At 35.7% G+C, this 19,909-nt stretch overlaps 1 protein-coding gene across 11 annotated transcripts in view; it reads right to left on the reverse strand.

Moving 5' to 3' along the window:
- Positions 1-430: 430 nt before the first annotated feature.
- The window catches only part of PIKFYVE (phosphoinositide kinase, FYVE-type zinc finger containing), a 77,856-nt gene continuing 58,377 nt past the window's right edge, over positions 431-19,909 (reverse strand). For 8 of the 11 annotated variants that reach the window (XM_073807328.1, XM_019939019.3, XM_073807332.1 and 5 more), the window contains 14 exons: positions 17,757-17,817; positions 16,519-16,656; positions 15,575-15,695; positions 14,696-14,791; positions 13,062-13,145; positions 12,202-12,299; positions 10,406-10,570; positions 8,952-9,011; positions 8,108-8,284; positions 7,216-7,319; positions 6,186-6,314; positions 4,828-5,089; positions 4,331-4,405; positions 431-3,759 (listed from right to left, as the gene is read on the reverse strand). In XM_073807328.1, coding sequence (XP_073663429.1) covers positions 3,644-3,759; positions 4,331-4,405; positions 4,828-5,089; positions 6,186-6,314; positions 7,216-7,319; positions 8,108-8,284; positions 8,952-9,011; positions 10,406-10,570; positions 12,202-12,299; positions 13,062-13,145; positions 14,696-14,791; positions 15,575-15,695; positions 16,519-16,656; positions 17,757-17,817 — 1,686 coding nt within the window. In that variant the 3' untranslated portion in view covers positions 431-3,643. Of the gene's footprint in view, positions 3,760-4,330; positions 4,406-4,827; positions 5,090-6,183; positions 6,315-7,193; positions 7,320-8,107; positions 8,285-8,951; positions 9,012-10,405; positions 10,571-12,201; positions 12,300-13,061; positions 13,146-14,695; positions 14,792-15,574; positions 15,696-16,518; positions 16,657-17,756; positions 17,818-19,909 lie in introns of those variants that run through there. The other 3 variants (XM_073807330.1, XM_073807333.1, XM_073807335.1) reach the window with 3 other exon arrangements.

The raw sequence follows: 19,909 nt of genomic DNA on the forward strand, positions 1-19,909 counted from the left end.
TCACTTTCGCCCTGTGAGTCTGGGCATGGTGAGTGGGAGTCGCTGTGCTTACAGCTGCGGGTTGCAGCACATTGGATCCACTTCAGGGATCCTGTGAAGGGTGGGAACAACTAACAGTGGAGGCTGCCCTCCAGGTGGACTCAGCCATTCCCTGATGGGCAAGGCCAAGCTTTCTAGAGCGCCCCATAAGGAAACCAGAAACAGAATTGAAGAGAGGCGGGAGGACAGAAAAGGCCAGGTCCATATGGGGCAAAGTGAACCCAAGGATTTAGCACCCCCTTTCTGAGACCTAAAGAGGAGAGTTATTTACTGAAGAAAGACTTCAATTCTCCCGTCGGAAGGGGGTGAGAATGAACAGAAGACAACACTGCTGGGCCGGGGGCACCAACTCCATCTCCTCTTAATTTCCTCAAGCAGATTCAAAACAAAGTGAAGTTGATTCTCAGTTTATTGTAAGTCCTCTTTTTACAGTATAAGTCTCCAAAAGGTCAAGGCAGTTTTATCTCATAAATAACATGTCAATCATATAAAACAGCTGGAACCAAAGTAGAGAAATATATACAATATAATACATTAAGTATTTTCAGTATTGTTAATTGAATTTTTCATATTAAATTAAAAGAGGCTATTTTGATTTACAATGTCATTTCTCTAGTTAAAATTAAACCTGTCAAAGACGTAATATACATTTCTTACAAAACAAGCAGAGCAGCATTAATAAAACTGCTCATGATTGTAATTTTTATTTTTCTATAATACAACTGCACCCGTGTTACAAAAACAAACAAAAAAGGCATTGCACTAGATGGTTTGAATACTGCTTAAGTCAGTATGTTAACACTTGAGGAATAATGAATGGCCTGATCTGTTTCACCACCAGGCTCATTTGCAAGGGTTTTCACTCCGCCAGCTAAGCAAACTTTCTATACAGGTAGATTATTTTCCTCAGCAGTTTTATACAAGCCCACGACACTAATGGGTAAAAAGCCAAGGAGAAGCTGATGCCACAAAAAACAATACAACCCTACTATTTACAATACCCAATAAAGGCCAAAGCTAGAAAACCACTCACTGCTGGATCAAGGAAAAAATTATAAGTGGGACATTCTGTAGGAAAATTTGAATATCTATAAATTTAAAATATTCAATAGACTACAAAAGGGCTTGCAACAGCTTATTCCCCTTATTTTTCTTAGGCTTGGGTAAGAAAAAAGTGAATCTTTTTTATTTTTAAATAAAGTTTTGATGGCATCAAAACACTTCACATTTATAAATAAGATTTTTATACAATGCAACATGTTCACATAGCTTTCTTGTGCTATCAATTATTCTCAGAATTCATTTTTTTATTCTAAAGAAGAAAGTATTAAGATTTCTTCCTTGTTCTTAACTTATCACCATCAAGGTTCTCCAGGCCTCAATGGGGAATTCAAGAGAGGTAAACAGCCATTCAGTGCCTGACACTGAGTACACAGTATTTGAAAAGCCTTATGTATCTGGTAGTGGCCTAAACAAGAGCAGCAAGAGGCCGGGTATATAGTTCTACCACTCAAAACAAATTAAATTTTATATTTCCCCTCCATTAAGACAGTTTTAAAAGGACAGATCACCCTTGCAAGGCAACAAGTATTGTTTCAGATTATATCATATTGGAATTTTTTTTAGCCACAAAATTACCTAAGCAGCAGCAGTACTTTAAAAAAAAACCGGTTCTTCAAGTCATGGGCAAGGAAAATAAAATCAACATGACACATTATTGTCAAGAGCTATTCCAATGGAGCATTCAAGCTATACAGGTGGTACTGAGACTGAAACAAAGAAACAACGTGATTACAGCTGCGGGAAGACCCCTGCCCCTGGAAGTGCTCCTGACTGGGGTGAGGGAAATGGACAGGATAAATAACCCCAAGCCTCCTGACAGAAAAAATAAACAGATGCAAAATATGTTTGCATTCAATATGAGATGCAAAATCCATGTTCCTGACACATGAGAAGTGAATAATGTTCCACATCTTTCAGCCCTGTACAACTCCTTTACTGGCCTTTGATATCAAAACTAAAATCGTCATTGTTTTGTACGTTTTCAAAAGGCACATCACATGTTAAAAAAGAAAAAAGTGCTTATCATCAGATCAGTAGTAAGTCCTTGGTCAGTTTGTTTCTAGTACAGAACAAATCATGTTTCTAATAAGCACCAAACACCAAACTAATGCTTTTGTCTTCTCGAGCAAACTTTCCAAAATGTTCCTATTTTACATACTTAAGTCTCTGTAATTGGAATGTAACCAGATTTTTTTCTTATTATGTGAAAGGTGCAATAGAAACGTGCTACTATAGGAAGCCTGAAAAGAGTGGAACCCTTAAAATTTTACAAACCCCAAATTATCCTTATTTGGGGTATTATCCGTAATAATAATCCTTATTATGGGAAAGAAACCAAGAGAAAATACTCGGGGTTGTGTTATTTCCTCAAAGACAGTTTAGTATACTTCTGATCACTTTTTAACTAAACAAGAACTCTAGTAAACAATAAGTTTCTCACTAAGAATATCTTAACTGTTAACATTTCTCAATAGTCAGAACTGGCCTAGAAACTGGTACAGAAAGTTAGAAAACAGGGATGTCCACACTGGAAACTTCTTAATTTTATAGATGCCACATAAATTGCTAGTTATATTGAAAAGGATACTTTACCTTTATAAAAAATAAAGCAAGTGCTTCCCTCACCCAATTTATTGGATCAGGCCTAATTTATTTTTTATATTAAAAAAAACCTTTATTAATAATTATCCCTTTGGGGATTTAGTCACCGTAGACTAATTTACTAATGTTTCCCTGAAAGTGGGAGAAAAACCTAGAGTATGAGCATGTGTAGACAAGTGCAGTTCAGCATATTACTTGCTCAAAAGCTGTAAATAAGCTTAAAAAAAACAGCTCCAGAAAAAGGCTTAAAGTTAATGGCTGTAGCCTCCTGTCACCCACAGACAAGTAGAGACAGAACTTGAAAAATATCAAACACACTTGAAAACAGGGAAAGATACAGAACATGACACGATTCTCAATTTAAGTCAAATTCCTCAGCAAAACAAGAATAGATTGTATCAATCTGTTTAACTGGCCATTAATAAAATAATTCAGAATTTTTTTAAGGTTTCAGAAATTCTGATAAGAGGTAACATTAAATTGTTACATAAGAAACACAAAACAAATTCACCAGCTCTACAAATGCTTTCTAGGTAAAGAATCTGTCCAATATGATGCCAGGAGAGTCATAATCTATGAGACACTGTTTTCGCAACAGGATTGTTAGCCAATATGACAACCGATTTTTTCACCGTATCTCATCTCTAACCATACATTTGTCCTCAGCCCTTTGAAATGTGCCTAGATTTCAGCTTAAGTGAACAAAATGTTCATGCAACGTCCCAGCCTACGGATAGCTCATTTGTAGGTTTCAAAAACCAAAGTGCAAATCCACAGAGTTTTAACCCTTCAGGCTACAGATGGCCTCCACAGCCGCAGAACTGAAAGGGCTTTGCATACAGTGGTGAATGTGATGAAGGAATAAAACATGTAGCTTATTTTTGGTCCTTGGTTCCAGGCCCCTTTTCTTCCTGGTCCATTTCAAAATATGTGCTTTGTTTCAGCAGTTCAGACCCAAGCCTGTCCAGTGGTCTGGTACCATCAGGAAATACTTGTCCATTGCTTCACAAAATCTGGTCCTATACAACTCTGGAGAGACCACAGTCGGCATTTTACCTAGGATTATGAAAGCGAAGAGGGAAAAGGAAGCCGTTACATAATTGATAAGACAACTGACTTCAACGGCTATGTTCTTTCATGTCAACAGACATAAAATGCCGTGGTCTGTAAGCAAACACACCACGGCGGGCTCAGAAAGGAGGGAGGGTGTTCACTGTGCCACATGACAAGGGACAGGTCCTTCTTGGTAGGAGGTTTTTTTTTTTATTTTAAAAGACGCTCTTGCTTAGAGATGAGAGAAGTCTAAAAGCACAAATGGCGCTGGCAGCTCTCAGAGAACTTAGAGGATTTCAAGTGTTAATTCAGGACAACCTCCTGTTCAGAACTTCTGGCCTTTTTAACTTACCATTTTGAGAACCTCTGGCATCTTAACACAAATTTAAAACCCCATATTTCCCCACCTAAACAATTCCCCTTATTATTTGATCACCTTGGAAATGATGATAAAATCAAAGATAACCACTTATGTTTTAGAATTTTTTTTAAAGTATCCATTTAGTATATGTTAACTGATGAGGAAGATAATGAGAACAGTTTAAAGAGTAAACAGAACAAAAATTCTGCTCACCTTGTCCTCCTAAAATTCCTGTTGATTTCACAACCATCTCAAGCTTTTTGTCCCATGTAAATGTTCGGATATAATCTGTTGCAGGGGGCGAGATTAGCAGTAAAGGTTCTCTTAATAAATATAAGCAGATGACAACCGCAATTACCATTACTATTACTTCTACAATAGCTATTGAGTGCTGGCAATACTGCAGGTACGGACAATATGCCATGGACTGTCCTAAGGGTTTTTACCATATTAATTCATTTAATCCTCATAACAACCTCATAGGGCTTCATCTTCAAGTGACTTTTGAATACAGATATTTTTGGTAAAAATAATGAAAATGGAAATGAGGAACCTGAATAAAAGGTACCAGAACAGAAAAACTATTATTTTTAAAATTTCAAATGAAAGTTTGTGAAATTATTCAATAAGCTATTACTACACCAGATAGTCTTCAAATTTCACTCTGGCTTAAATCATGAACTATACATAAGGCAGGCTCATCAACTTACCTATAATTCCAACTACCAGCTCATTGCTGGTATCATCTCGCCCAACCAGCAGAGAATAATCTATAATGAGGTGGCTAGAAAGGAAGTGGGAGTCGCTACGGATTGAGGCTCTCAGCACAGCTTTGGAATGAGAACGGATATACAGAGGGTTGTCTCGAACCATTTTTAAGAGATTTTCATCCAGCAGGACTACATCACAACTCTCTTTCCCGGTATCTGTTTTTACATTTCGATTCCTAAGTGAACCCTTCAAATCAAAAACCTAGCAGAAAGAAAACTCTCTGTCATTTATGTGTGAGCTGTTACAAATGGTTAATTAAATTAAAAAGGCAGAAAGTTTCCTTGTAGCCACTACAGTTATAAACACTTTAAAATTTAATTTTAAAACCTAATAACTTATATGTCACTAAATGCATACACTGTAATTGTATAATACATAAAACACATGGTGATGTAATTGTATCATGAAATTAATAGCTAGGTACTCATTTATTGAAATATTTCAGAAATATACTGACCCATTTAATCAACTCTAAGAAACATTAACAAGTAACTCCAAAAATATATTGTTGAATCATAAAGCAGTTTAAAAAACAGATGCAAACATTCAGAGGAAACTTTTAAGTACTGATACCAAAACTGTGCAATTACTTAGGACAATGTAGAAGCAACAGCGTATCTCTAGGAATTTCTGGGCATTAGGAAAAGCAACGCACTCAAAGGTCAGGGACCTGGGTACTAGACCAGTGCGACCTGAAGTGTTATTCAACAGACCACTGCTAGACAGGCTTTCCTGGTTCATGATGACAGAGAGGCTAGTGCCAGAATGTAAATCAATTACATCATTAAACCCACAATTTAGTACAGCAGATGCTTCTGCCATAGCAAGACATTCTCGATGAAGAAAGCAGTGCATTAAATTACATTCTATTGATTAGTACAAGCTCTTATCTCACCACGGACTGGAAACAGTTCAAGGACCAGCACACTGAAGAGTACTGTTCTAGAATCTAGACCAACCTGAGTTCTAGGCATAGCTGTGTGACTTTGATAAAGTACTCAATGTCTCTGAGCCTCAGTTTCTTCATCTTTAAAACTGTTACGTTGCATCTGCCTTCTTTTTCTATAATTCTGTGTTTCTAGGATGTTGGATATGTTAAATTTTAGGACCAGTCCACAATATTCCTCTTTATTCTTTCCTACAGGGTTCAATAACTCAAAAGTTAAATTTTGCCTAGTAACCAAAGTTTAATATTTACTCTCAAGTATCATGTTACTCTCTGACTCATTATGTTCAGGAAGCAGAAATACAAAGGGTAAATGCTAGCTAAATGCTTTGCATAGTCCAGTATCCTTACCTGTGCCATCTTTCTCCCATAGAAAAGATTTTCCATGACAAGGAGATCTAGCTTCTTCTCAGTGTTGTTCTGGGAATTCTTATAACCAATTCTGTAAACTCCAAGAATCTTGGCCAATGCAGTGGGCCTCTAATCAAGAAAAAAGTAAACTCTTATCAAAAAGGACTATGTATGAATATTATGCTTAGTGAAATAAGTCAGTGAAAGATAAATACTGTATGATATCACTTATATGTGGAATCTAAAAGTAATACAAATGAATGTACATGCAAAACAGAAACAGACTTAGATATAGAAAACAAGCTTGTGGTTACCAAAAGGGAAAGGGAATGGGGCAGGGACAAATTTTTTATATGAGATTAATAAACTACTCTGTATCAAACAGATAAGCAATAAGGATATATTATATACACAGGGAATTATAGCCATTATCTTGTAACAACTTACAATGAAGTATAATCTGCAAAAATACCAAACCATTATGCTGTACACTTGAAACTAATATTGTAAATCAACTATACTTCAATTTTTCAAAAGGATTATTTATAATTTAATACCAATATCTGGATTATTCATGTATTACCCAAACATGATTTTCTATTAATATGATCAGTCAGAGGACCTTAAAACAAACTCAAACCTTTGAATCTATGAAGTAAAGCAGCAATGCCAACAAAATTATTAGATCTTTAACATTCTCCCAAGGGGTAATCGTTCTCAATTTCTCAAACTCACAAATTTTATTATGACATAATTCCTCCAATAATAGGCAATAAACCCATAAATGGAAAAAAAATCTATGTGACTCTTTCATACTCACGGGAGGCTCACTGCTTCATGACAAGTGGGTAATCTCTCTATATATATGTAGGAAAAAGAGTTTGAAATCCCTGCATTCTACCACACCTCAATAGCACAGCAGAGATCTAGTCATGTTCTGTTCACATATTACCACGGAGAAAACTGCCATTAGGACTCTCAGGATGTGAAAAAGCCCAGTAGACTTACAGATCAAGGTTTGGGTTTCTACCTTTTGTTGAACGGCATTTGTAATATAATTGAAGTAGTGTGGTGCAAAGTCAAGGAAAGACTGGACTTCCAGACGAGGCATTTGCTTCAAAATGAATCTATCATCTAAAAGGCAAAAATTTCATGTTTATTCAATTGCAATATTTACTGAGGTATTCCAAAATAAATCATTCTAAAAATCCCAAATGATCTGTTTGCTTCACATTTTTAAGGGATATTTTCTGACACCACTGAGAAGATTTTGATCAGAACACAGTTCTCAAGTAATTGAAGGTTTGGAAGGGCTTCTGAGGATTTATATAGTCAAGAAACCTCTACTTTCGACAGTACCACACCTGAAGTCATAGCTAAATGATCTACTTTTTTTTAACTACCAAGTAAAATGTTATAAATTCCTTTGTTAACAATCCAATAAGTAACAGTTATGAAAGTTCTTATCTAGCACGTCTTTCCTGATGCATTTTCTCAAATAATTTCGCTTTCAGTGAGTATGGAAAATGGAATGTGAAATAAAAATGCTCATGATCTTCTGTAAAACTTTGTAGGTTAAGAACTTGGCCTTCTGGTTTTCAGGTCAAATGTTTCTATTTTTATCTTTCTCTCATGAGCTCTGAGGTACCTTTTGAGTCTTCTAGAAGTTCTCTGTTATTATTTACATTTGGAAAACTCAGGACTAGAAAGAATTTAATAAGGATTTGATCAATATTTGTCTCTCATTACACACCGTACACCATATATCCTTTTAAATGTGCTTCTTTCATCCTCTCAAGCATAAAAAGAAAAACATGTTTGCAAAAAGACAGTATCGTATTACCTCAGTTCAAGGGATTCATAAATTATCCGAGGGAAAAAGATGGATACCGCTTAATTAGTAAATGATTAAAAAGACTTACCTTCAGTCGCGTAAAAGGCAGCTCCTGATTTGCCTCCTCGGGCCTGCCACGGAGAAGAGTGAGAAAGGGAACGAATAAAATCTTCTTCGCTGCTGCCCAGAATCACTTCTCGCATCTTATGAAACTCTCCCGCATAGTAGAGACGACAGTAAAACTTGGCGTTGGCATCGGAAAATTCTATAAACAGAAGTGTTTTTTTAAAAAAAAGCTCCTCTGGATCAGAAATACCTTTTCCTTTTCCTTCTTGCTCACTCCCCACCCCCACCAAATGCAATCATTTAAGTTTCTCCACGATAGCATTTTTCACATTAAGTCCACTACATCCCTGTTTATCACAATTCAGTTAAAGTTATCTTCAGGAAGGATTAAAGAGCATCTTATGACCACCCTTCATATTTCTAGAAAAATCAAACAGAAAATAAGACCCATTTCTAATTTTATGCTGGTCACTGTATTTTCATCATTGTACTTTTACATTTTAAATTTTTCTACAGTGTTATAATGCTGGATAATAAATTTTTGGCACTCACATGTACACACACAATTCTAGATGCCTTACTAAGGCTCTGTGGCTCTAGATTACACAAAAAGTAATTATTTAAACATCAGACATTGCATTAAATTATAATTTTAATTAAATTTATAAATAAATTTCCTTCTAAATTAAATAATGTATATTTTATAAACTAAATTTAGACTAAACAAATGTTCATCAGTACACAGACTTAATATTCATTTCAAGAAGTAGAATATTTATCTAGTGAGAAGCTAGAAGCTTCAAATAATGGAGTTTGCGCAATTATAGTCCTGGTCCCCAAACCAAAGGTATTTATCTCATACTTACGGAGCTCCACATGAGGATTTGTGAGTTGTTTCTTGTGTGTATCTCCTCCATCTACTTCATCTAAAAGATTTAACATCATTAGTAAAGCCAAAGTTTTAGATAGTTATCAGGTCATTTTGTCTGTTCTTTTTCCCCTGATATAATACTAAAAACAAGTCAATTCATGTTATCCTAGTCAAGTCACTCTCAAGCAAGCATCATGTATACAATTAACTGTGTAAATTACAATAAAAATCTATGTACCTTTTGAAAGATCAATTTTTAGATTAAAATCAGAGAATTCAGATTGAAGAATAATTTTTCTTATAGTTAAGTCATCTCTATGATAGCAATAAAATAACTCGGCTCTAACATCACGACTTTCTGTGGCTTCTTTATCAGAGTTTATGACCAGTTTTCCCTGTGTATGGAATAATGCTTCCCCAACAGTCTGAGATGCTTTCTTTATCATATACTAAGATATATGTACAATATAGAAAATATACTAGTGTCTACTTCAGAGCTATTTTTTTTATTTGACTGATTTGTCTGGCAAACCTACTGCCAGATCCACTCTAATTATTGCAGAGTTGTGATACATTTTAATATCTAGAAGAACAAGTCATCCACTAAGTTTCACATTTCAAAATTATTTTTTTCAAAGCACCAATGCCTTCCAAGGATCACAGTCCAATAGCAGCCTATAGAATACTTAACGCATATCTTAATTACTGATGAAAACTTACCATGCAGTTCCTATTTTTTAAACTAATAATTCATGATCTAACCCAGGGGTTGCCAAACTATTCCTGTAAAGGGCCAGATGGTAAGTATTTTACTCAGTTGCAACTACTCAACTTGCCAATATAATGCAAAACCAGCCAGACAGTAAGTAAATGAAAGGGTGTGCCTGTGCTCCAACAAAACTTTATTAACAAAGACAGGTCAGCATAGTTTGCCAACTCCTGGTCTACTAGCCCCGTATTCAAACACAATCAGGTAGACATATTTTTTAAATATCCAAATGAAGGTGGGTATCAACAGCTTCCACCTTACAGAGACTGGAAAAGAAAGGAAACGTCTGAGGGGGTAGTGGGATGAAAACATTTGAATATATACTGTGAGCTACATAGTGAGACAGATGTTTTACATGTATAATGTCACTTAGTCCTCAGTAAACCTTAGTCCTCAGTAAACCCAGTAAACCTTGGAAGACACTGCTTTTCCAGTTTACGAGTACAGAAAGTAAGGATTTCTAATTCCACCACACAGTAAGTGATAGCAATGACATCTGAAACCAGTTGGATCCTCCAAGCACCATGCTTTTCCCACTCTACCCCCACCAAGATGTGAGAAGAGAGGGAATGCCCTGGTCTCAGCAACAGAAGCATCTACTTCAAGCTATAAGGAACATAACCAACTGAAATAAGTAAATCGAAACCTAGAATAAGCACATTTCGTCTCCTTTAACACACCTTGAGGCTCAATGCCTTGATTCTCCGTTCCCTCCTTGCCCGTCTGCCCAACCTGGTAGTAAGCACTATCTGCTCCACGTAAGGTCTCTCTCTTCTGGGAAGAGAGATCAGGGCTTTTCCCTGCTGTCCCTCGGAAGAAGGACAACATTCCAGAAGCCTTTTTGGCTAAAAATAAGAGGTAACATATTAAGTACAGGTCACTGCAAGTAGAAAAATAAAAATTTTCAACTCATTCCTTTGTTAGCAGTAACCATTATATGAGAGTAATAAATATGAGTAACACTGATAGTCTTATTTACACAGATTATTATTCCACATGTTTTATGGGATCTTTAGGGGGGCAGTCAAGCACTCTTATTATCAGAAACATGAAAGAAGAGCAATGTTCAGATAGCTATACATCAAAATGTGAGAAATTATATAGAAAGCCTTTTAAAAATATCTTTCCAAGGCTGTCAGAATATCTTAAGCAACAAGATTAAGTTAAGGCTGGGTTCTTACAGTATCACAGTATAGTTAATTAAACTAATACAAAACAGTATTCCAAGCTACAATGCGTCAAAGTTAAAGGTTTTTATATCATCTGTCTTCCTACACTTCAACAGAGCAAAATATACAATTTTAGTTTTAGCATTTTTCAAAAATAAGTAGTACAGGATGACCAAAACTATCACTAAAGCTTGCTCTATACTTTTATTCTTAGTTTTGAGCTTCATCATATCACTAATACATATGATCCTAATCTTGTACATTTACCATTAACAAAATCCACATCAAATGTCGATCATGAAGTGCTTACTTAGGGCAGCAGACACCATTATGGCCTTAATATCCAATCCCACCTTGTTCCTTGCTAACAGAACTCCAATTTTGTTTGAGGCAGCAATGTGTAGAGTCCCAGGAAATGAATCATGATTTATGTAAGCCAACCAGGACAATGCTGCTTACCACATTATAAGTCTCCTTTGCAGGAAAGGGTGGCCATGAGACTCACTTCTAACCAATGAGATTGAAGGGGGAAGGGAATTTCCCAATAAAAGAGAACCGTTGCAGCTTGTACCTCCCTTCCTTCTGCCTCAAATGCAGACATTAAGTGGGACATTTTTGACCATGAGTAAAACAAGAGAATCAAAGAGAAACTACCCCTATGTTGTCATTACAATGCTGAGTAGCTGAACCAATGCTAGCAACTGTCTACCTGCAGTTGCTATCTTAGAAAAATAAACTGTCATTCAAGACCCAACAGTCACTTGAGTTTTCTGCTACTCGCAGTGAATATTCCTGACTGACAAAGTCAAAGAGATCCAAGTTCAAATCGCAGCTCCCCATTACTTGTGTAACCTTCAGCAAATTGCATTATCTAAGTCTTAACTTACTTTCTGAAAAATGGAGATATGTCAAATAACTCTTACGGGGTTATTATGGGAATTAAAGGAGACAATACATGAAAAGTTCTTTTCACAATGCCAACAATGCTGCAAAAACAAACAAGCAAAAACTGCTGTTATATTTCTTCAGTTATATGCTTTAAACTGAAAGCTCTAGCCAGGAAGGCAGATTTTTGCATAGACCTAGGAGTTTCTAGGAGTTTCAAACTCCATAAACTTAAGGTAAGAATCAAAGAAAAGTGAAATATGTACAAAAGAAGATATACAAAAAATTTTACATCCATACTGTATTTCAAAGACCAGAAGTAATATATCCTTGCCAGATGGCATTTCTTATTTAATGTGTTTTCTTCTTCAAACCACAATTACAAACAAAACTAGGAATTACTTCTCCATTTGTAATCTTACTTGGTTGTGGTTCTACTTCTGCTGTACGGTTTGTCTGTCCTCCACTGATCTCAGGTAATCTAATAGGGCTGCTACTCTTTGGTCTGCTGTCTAAAGTACTAAAATGAAAAACAAAAGGAAAGTTGGTTTTATATGATTCAGACACAAAATAGCAAGTACTCTAATTCCTGTATTAATCTACCGCCCACCTAACCCCACCCACAATATCAGAAATCTGATTCATAATTTATATAAACACAGGTTAGCATGGAAGAAAAAGGCTTGAAATGTCTACTGGGCTTAAGAAAAAGCAAAATGATAAAGCTATAAAAGCATATGGAAAAATATATGAAAGTATATAGGCTCTTACAATGTTTTTCACAAGTCTATCAGAGCTATATTAGCATCCATAAGTCCAACAATGACGACAATTTCTGTCTCAAATGTCTAAAATACTGAACACACTTAAAGAACTGGTTTGGTGGGGGGCTGTTTTATTTTTTAACTGTTAAGATCTTTAATTATTATGGAAAATTCATAAATACTTTAAATTACAAAATCAAGCAGTAGTTTACTAATTTCAGAGTTATTATTTTTTAAATGAAAACAATAAAGAGAACTTAAAATGTTAAATGTTTAAATCTGCAATACACAATGAACTTCTATGACAAATTGTCAGAAAACTGTATCCTAAAAGACTTCTTAAGGTCTTTTGCTATACCTGAATTTTGTTCTATCAACTATTGGCTAAAGGATGAGTGCCACTGACTATATTCTAGAACTTTTATATTGACAATAAGCTAAAATAAAATTGGAGTGGGAGCACCTAGAAAATGATGACGTAGCTCAATGAAAATAGATTTTAATCAATCGCAGATCACCTGTTTGTTGAAAGCCCTTCTTCAGCACTGTTCCGCAGAGTCACTTTGGACAATTCCTCTAAGGCATTCCGGTATTCTTTACAACTTAGGGTAGAAATAGGTTGAAAAATGTTAAACATTATGGTCTTCTTTTAAAGTAAATCATATGCTTTAGAATAAGCTTTGCATTGTAGAAACACAATCATTGTAAGCATCCATAATTAAACAAACACAAGTTAACTAACAAAAGTTATCAAGTACAAGCTTCATGAAGAAGGTCAATGTCTTCACAAAAAATAATACAAAATATGACCCAACACACCAACCAGGCTCAATATCCTAAATATGATTGTCAAGGCCTCCACACTAACATTTAGATCAAATGCCTTCAGGGGTTGAACAGCTAACTGAAGAGCATGAAACTTCACTGTTTAGTATAATAGAGAGGAAAGGAACTTAGAGTACTTTTCAACTTAAAGGTATTGAACTTTAAGAAAAAGCATATTTTTTTAGTTTGCCTTGGCCAAAAACATCCAACTCTTGGACTAGCAGTCTGGAAGCACTGATTTAGATAAATCAGATGTTAGGGAACAAGGGAAGCATCTTAGCATGTTATTATTTTTCCAAGACATTAGAAAAAGGTGACCTCAGCTAGAAAACTTGCTTCCTCATAGTACAAAATATATGTTTTTCTTGGTTGACTTTCTTGCCTTTCTTATCTATTAATGTAGTATGTCTAACCAATGAAAGGAGAAGCAAATACTATCTTCATAAACGTCAAAAGGCAAAGATAAAAAATTTATCATATGGAATCTTCTAAAGGAAAAAAATTCTTCATTATCCAAATAGTAACTCTAAACTACATAAATGCTGAAGCCTATAAATCTATCTTGTTTACCCCTGTATACCCAGTACCTAGTATACCACACATTGCAGACATTCAAATATTTGTTGATAAATGGACAACTTGTAACCAATATTAAAAATCAAATTTTAATTTCAATGTCTTCCAAGAGGAAAAAATTTTTATTAAACATCTTAGATTCTACTTAAACTAGGTTCTACCACTACCAAGATACCATTAAGATTAAAAAGCTTTATTCTTTTAGACATGATATATAAATATTTTTAAAGAGGGGTCCTTCTTTAAGGCACATGATAACTGTGGGCATGTAAATGGGTTAAGGCATAGGAACAGCATTACTCTAAGTAAGGAAACTTTACCTGCTATGTGTGGGAAGCAGGAAGGAAATGAATGAAGAATACAAAAAAGACATTCAGATGATATAAGGCAGATATGTTCCAAGTATTATGTCAATAAATAAAGCAAAGGAAAGGATGGATACAATGGATACATATTATAATACAGAGAATGGTTAAAGGATATTAAGGATTAGTAAATAACTTGCCTAGTTAATTTAATTATTAGGAGCTTAAGAATCATCCTGTTATTATTTGGGTAAAGCGTACATTATCAGATACAAAAAGAATAAGCTGTCACATCCAAAGAATACATTCTTTTACTTATATTTAATATTTTACATTTACTTATATTTTACTCTACTCTATGTAACAGAACTCAAAATACAGCGATTAATAAATACACATAAAATATAAAGATACAACCATAGGTGGAAAAGCCCCATGAATAATACCTGAGAGCAAAAGCAATGATGGAGCTGGGCTCCTTCTCACAGACTGCAATGGGCACTCGTTCATGTTCATACATTAAGTAGTGTTTATCTGGATCACTGTTCAAAATTTTTAAATACATTAATCAGAACAAAATTAGCAGAAAATCACATATACAAACCATTAGCACTACTACAAGTAAATCTCAGGACAATTTTAAGTTAACTAAATAATGCACAATTACAAGAATATAATTAAGCCAAAATGTATGCAGAACTTGAACAAACAGCCAAGGAAAATACATCAACAGAGAGTTTTTGAAGACAACTGAAAATTATCAGAATTCTTTTTCAAATGAGAGAGTTCTGGAATCATCACTCCAAACAAAGCTTTCCACACTGGCAGTGTAGAAAGCCAGCCCTATGTTTTTCCCCACTCTGAGTAAGTCCAGTACAAACAAAATCACACGAAAACTTGTATAGCCATTGCAATTCATCATCACTATTAAAAAAGCATCACGTCCCAGTAAATTACTGGGTCAGTAATATCCTCATATACAATCAGCAATATGTTTTTATGAGATCAATGGATGTAGCAGTATATCTTAATAATATATATATATAAGCAATTCTTTTCAGAATCAGTACTCTTAAGCATTCAGTAATGTTAGTTAATGCTTTTTTAATCCACTCATTTACTATATAATGATTACATGTTCTACAAATTATATTATACCAAAAGATATCTTTTTTACTATGATGAAGTATAATTTTGGATTGAGAAATACATATATGCAGTTAAATAAACATATTTAAATATGTAGAGAGTATATCTATCGAGAGATTTTTTAAATGAAGTAAAAATAAAACCACCCAACAGCCACTGGCTTTTATAATACTTACAAAGGAAACGGAATAGGGTTATAGCTGTTTCCTGGAAGCAAATTTGCAAAGATGGCTTTCATGGTTGATTTTTCCTTCACCTGGCTGTCTGCGGATCCCAGCAAATGTCCATCAAATACATCTAGAATGAAAAATATTCTACTTATACATTAATATTCAGAAAGAGTAAAAGAAAGTATAAAGCGTCAACTATATTTCATTTCCTCTTTGGAACACAGACATGTGCACACCATAATTACCAATTATGGTGTAAAATTTTTGATCTAGGAATAATGACTATCAAACAGGAAGCAATAGTGAAGCATACATAGCACTGACCCCAAGTGGTTTGTTTTTTTTTTTTTTTTACATTTCAACATGTTTGAAGTTGAGATCATCCTGCAACCGATGGCCTCTTATCATCACAGGGCCAGGCGGCAGCCATGACATAATTACTGGCCGAGCATGCGTGAACTCAGTCACAGCTGTTTCTGTTGCCACTTCAAATCAGTTATGCACACTGTGGCTATTACATCTGAGTTTAATTGCAATTTAAAAGATATTTTTTAAGTTTACGCTACAATTAAGTAGTTGGTGCTTAAACAGAAAGCAAGGAAAGAAAGAAAAAAGGTATAAATTTGCTATTAGTGAAACAAATATTTGTTGTTAGACAAAGGCTGCAATTTCTCTTTCCTTCTTACAAGGCAAAAATCATGGGCTTTAATGAGACTTAAGAAAGTAATATCCCCAGAAAGTAGATGAAGCTGAAATAACATTTTGTTACTGAGATATTTACATGTCAAGCAGTGCAACTGAAGAAGGGATATGGTAAAAAGCTACATCTGAAAGAGCCCTTTCAATAGTAAAAACTTTAAATCCTAAAGGGCTAAGAAAGAATTGTGTCACAGCACTCAGAGTGTTTGTCTCTATTGGACGAAGTGCAGTAAAAGTGACTTGACCTGTACCTTCGGAACTGCTGGTGGTATCAAGTTCTGGGGGCCCTCCCACGGCCTGCTCAGGCACGCCTTCGGGAGGAGTGGGCAGCTGGAGGTGGGGGGAACTGGTGGAGCTCTGACTGGACAGGGTAGCTAAGAAGCGGTCCTCTAAAGAAAAACAGAGTGCAAATGAGTCACTTTAAAACATTATGTCCATTTCTATCTAACAGCAATGTTTTTAAAATGCCAACTCCTATTTCTACTTCATAAACCAAAGAATTTTAGCTTCTTAAAAGTTACATAGGCCATTTCAGTGCGTATTTTAGAAATGGAGGGCTTCCCTGGTGGCGCAGTGGTTGAGAGTCTGCCTGCCGATGCAGGGGACACGGGTTCGTGCCCCGCTCCAGGAGGATCCCACAGCCGCGGCTGGGCCCGTGAGCCATGGCCGCTGGGCCTGCGCGTCCGGAGCCTGTGCTCCGCAACGGGAGAGGCCACAACAGTGAGAAGCCTGCGTACCGCAAAAAAAAAAAAAAAAAAAAAAAAAAAGAAATGGATACAAAAATCCAGACAGGTTATATGACTTGACCCCAATCAGATCTTAGTGACAGCACTGTGACTGGTAACCAGTTCTGGCTCCTATGCCACATTCTTTGCACTAGACCATAATGCCTACCTAAATATTAGTTCATTCAATTTAATAGAGAATGCAATTATGACACTACTGGGGGGAAAAAATCACATGCTTATTCTCAGGGGGGAAATTCACTTACTTATGATAGAAAAATGCCAAGAATTCTGAGTTGAGCTCTTGTTCTACAAAGATAGTCTAAGTAAATTTCCCTACCAATTTTCTAGGATAGCACCTAGAAAAGTTACTCTACGAAATACTGAGGAAAAATTAAGTCTGGAAAGGATTTTAGTGATACAAAAATATAAATTAAACTTTATAAGTTTTTTTTCCATGAAACCTGGCAGTTGACTTTATAACAATCCAGACAGAAATTCAGTTTCCTTTTGTCTTTTTGTTCTTTCCCTAAAAGCAATCTTCTCTATTTATCATGTATTTCTATATCCTAACTTATCTTATGCAATGTACTTTATGATAATCTTAAACTTAGAGTGCTACAAACGTTTTACAGAAAGGAAAAAAAAGTCTATGTCCAATTGCATCAGAAAAAAATTCTCAATATTTAGTAGTTAAAAATAACTTATAGACTAAGAAATGTCTTAAATTCAATGACAGGTGATCACCAGACTCAAGGACCAACCTTTTTCCCCATTTTGAAGTCCTGGAGAAGCATTCCGTGGAGATGCATCCATTGCACTTATCTGTAGAGAACAAAATACTTTATTCTTAAGGAAACATTAAATTTAAAATTTTAAATTTAAAAAAAAATTTTTTTAACCCAGTGAATCTTAACCATTTTGTCCTCAAGACCCTTTCAACCTCTTAAGAATCATTAAGACACTCAGATAGCTTTTGTTTATGTGGGTTATATCTTCCAATTTTTCCTTATTAGAAAATCAAAACTGAAAAAGTTACAGAACGTACGTTTATTAATTTATTTAAAAATAACAATAAACCCATTACATATTAACATAAAAACATATTTTAATTAAAAATAGATTTTTTAAAAAAAAATTAAGAGTGGCATTGTTTTACACTTTTACAATTACTTTAATGCCTAGCTTAATAGAAGACAGTTAAATTCCTCTCCGACTTCTGCATTTAACCTGTTGAGCTATATTATTATGATTGAAGTATATAAAGAAAATCTAGCCTCACACAGATATACAGTTGAAAAAGGGAAGGCTTCCCCGGTGGCACAGTGGTTAAGAATCCTCCTGCCAATGCAGGGGACACGGGTTCGATCCCTGGTCCGGGAAGATCCCACATGCTGCGGAGCAACTAAGCCCATGAGCCACACTACTGAGCCCACGTGCCACAACTACTGAAGCCCGTGCGCCCAAAGCCCATGCTCCGCAACAAGAAGCCACAGCAATGAGAAGCCCATGCACCGCAGCAAAGAGAAGCCCCTGCTCGCCACAACTAGAGAAAGTCAGTGCGCAGCAACGAAGACCCAACACAGCCATAAATTAATTAATTAATTAATTAATTAAAAAAGAAAAAGAGAAACCTTGTGGAGCCCTTGAAAGGGTCTTGGACCCCCAGGATCCTTGAACCATACTTTGAGAATACTGTTCTAAACAATAGCTCACAGACCCATAAAGCATCTAGGAACTACTTATGATTATCCATTAAGCCTAGTAATCTTTGATTACCCACTGGACTTTCACAAGTCCCATTATCCATAGATAAGATACATTTTAAATGACTATCAGCCCTGAGTACAATTTCATTACAAAGTCATTTCTTAGACTGCTACTTAAAATGTTCTTTGATTTGTTCACCATACCAGAGAGACCTCCCTGGGCACCCTATGTAAAATAACTCACCATCACCTACTCCCCTAGCAATACTCTCCATTTCTTTCAATTTTTTTCTTCATAGCCTTGTTTCCATTTGTTTTTTAAATGTTTATTGGTTCATCTGTTTATTGTCAGTCTCATTAGACAAACGTTCCATAGGGACAATAACTATGGCCTTCATTCACAAACGTGAATTCCTTGCACTCAGAACAGTGCCTAAAAGCACTCAAGAACTATTTATCAAATGAATGAATACAAAGGCAGTGCTACAGATTTTCAATTCAACTTTTGATCTTTCAAAAAGATAATCATCGGGGCTTCCCTGGTGGCGCAGTGGTTGAGGGTCTGCCTGCTGATGCAGGGGACACGGGTTCGTGCCCTGGTCCGGGAAGATCCCACATGCCACGGAGCGGCTGGGCCCGTGAGCCATGGCCGCTGAGCCTGCGCGTCTGGACCCTGTGCTCCGCAACGGGAGAGGCCACAACAGTGAGAGGCCCGTGTATCACACAAGAAAAAAAAGATAATCATCTACTGACTGATTTTGTATTTTCAATTCTATGTCTCAATATTATAATTAGAGGTCTTACACCACTAGCTTCACTGTTTCATCAGTAGGCAAACAGGCCACTAGCAGTTTGTGATAGCCGTTAATTGTCCTTAACTACTTGGCAAATACTAATAAATCATCTTCAGTAATTCTTATTCTTACTCTCACCTAAACTTTAAGGAAAAGTGATTCCTACACAGTTATTCATGAGACAAAAAGGAGGAATTCAGTTACACAGTGTTACTAAATAACACAAAGATCCAAGGCACTTGAACCCATCATTCCATGAAAATACTCTGCTACAAATACTACACACTTGTACAAAAAGATATTCTCTCAAAAGCCCTCATGATAACAGAATATTAAGCCCTTATAATATACTGACATTAATTCATCTGTTCATGGTTAGCATGGTAAGTAGAATTCTGTGATGGCCCCCAAGAA

The sequence above is a fragment of the Tursiops truncatus genome, chromosome 7 (assembly GCF_011762595.2).
Source record: "Tursiops truncatus isolate mTurTru1 chromosome 7, mTurTru1.mat.Y, whole genome shotgun sequence".
In the NCBI taxonomy this organism is placed as follows: Eukaryota; Metazoa; Chordata; class Mammalia; order Artiodactyla; family Delphinidae; genus Tursiops; species Tursiops truncatus.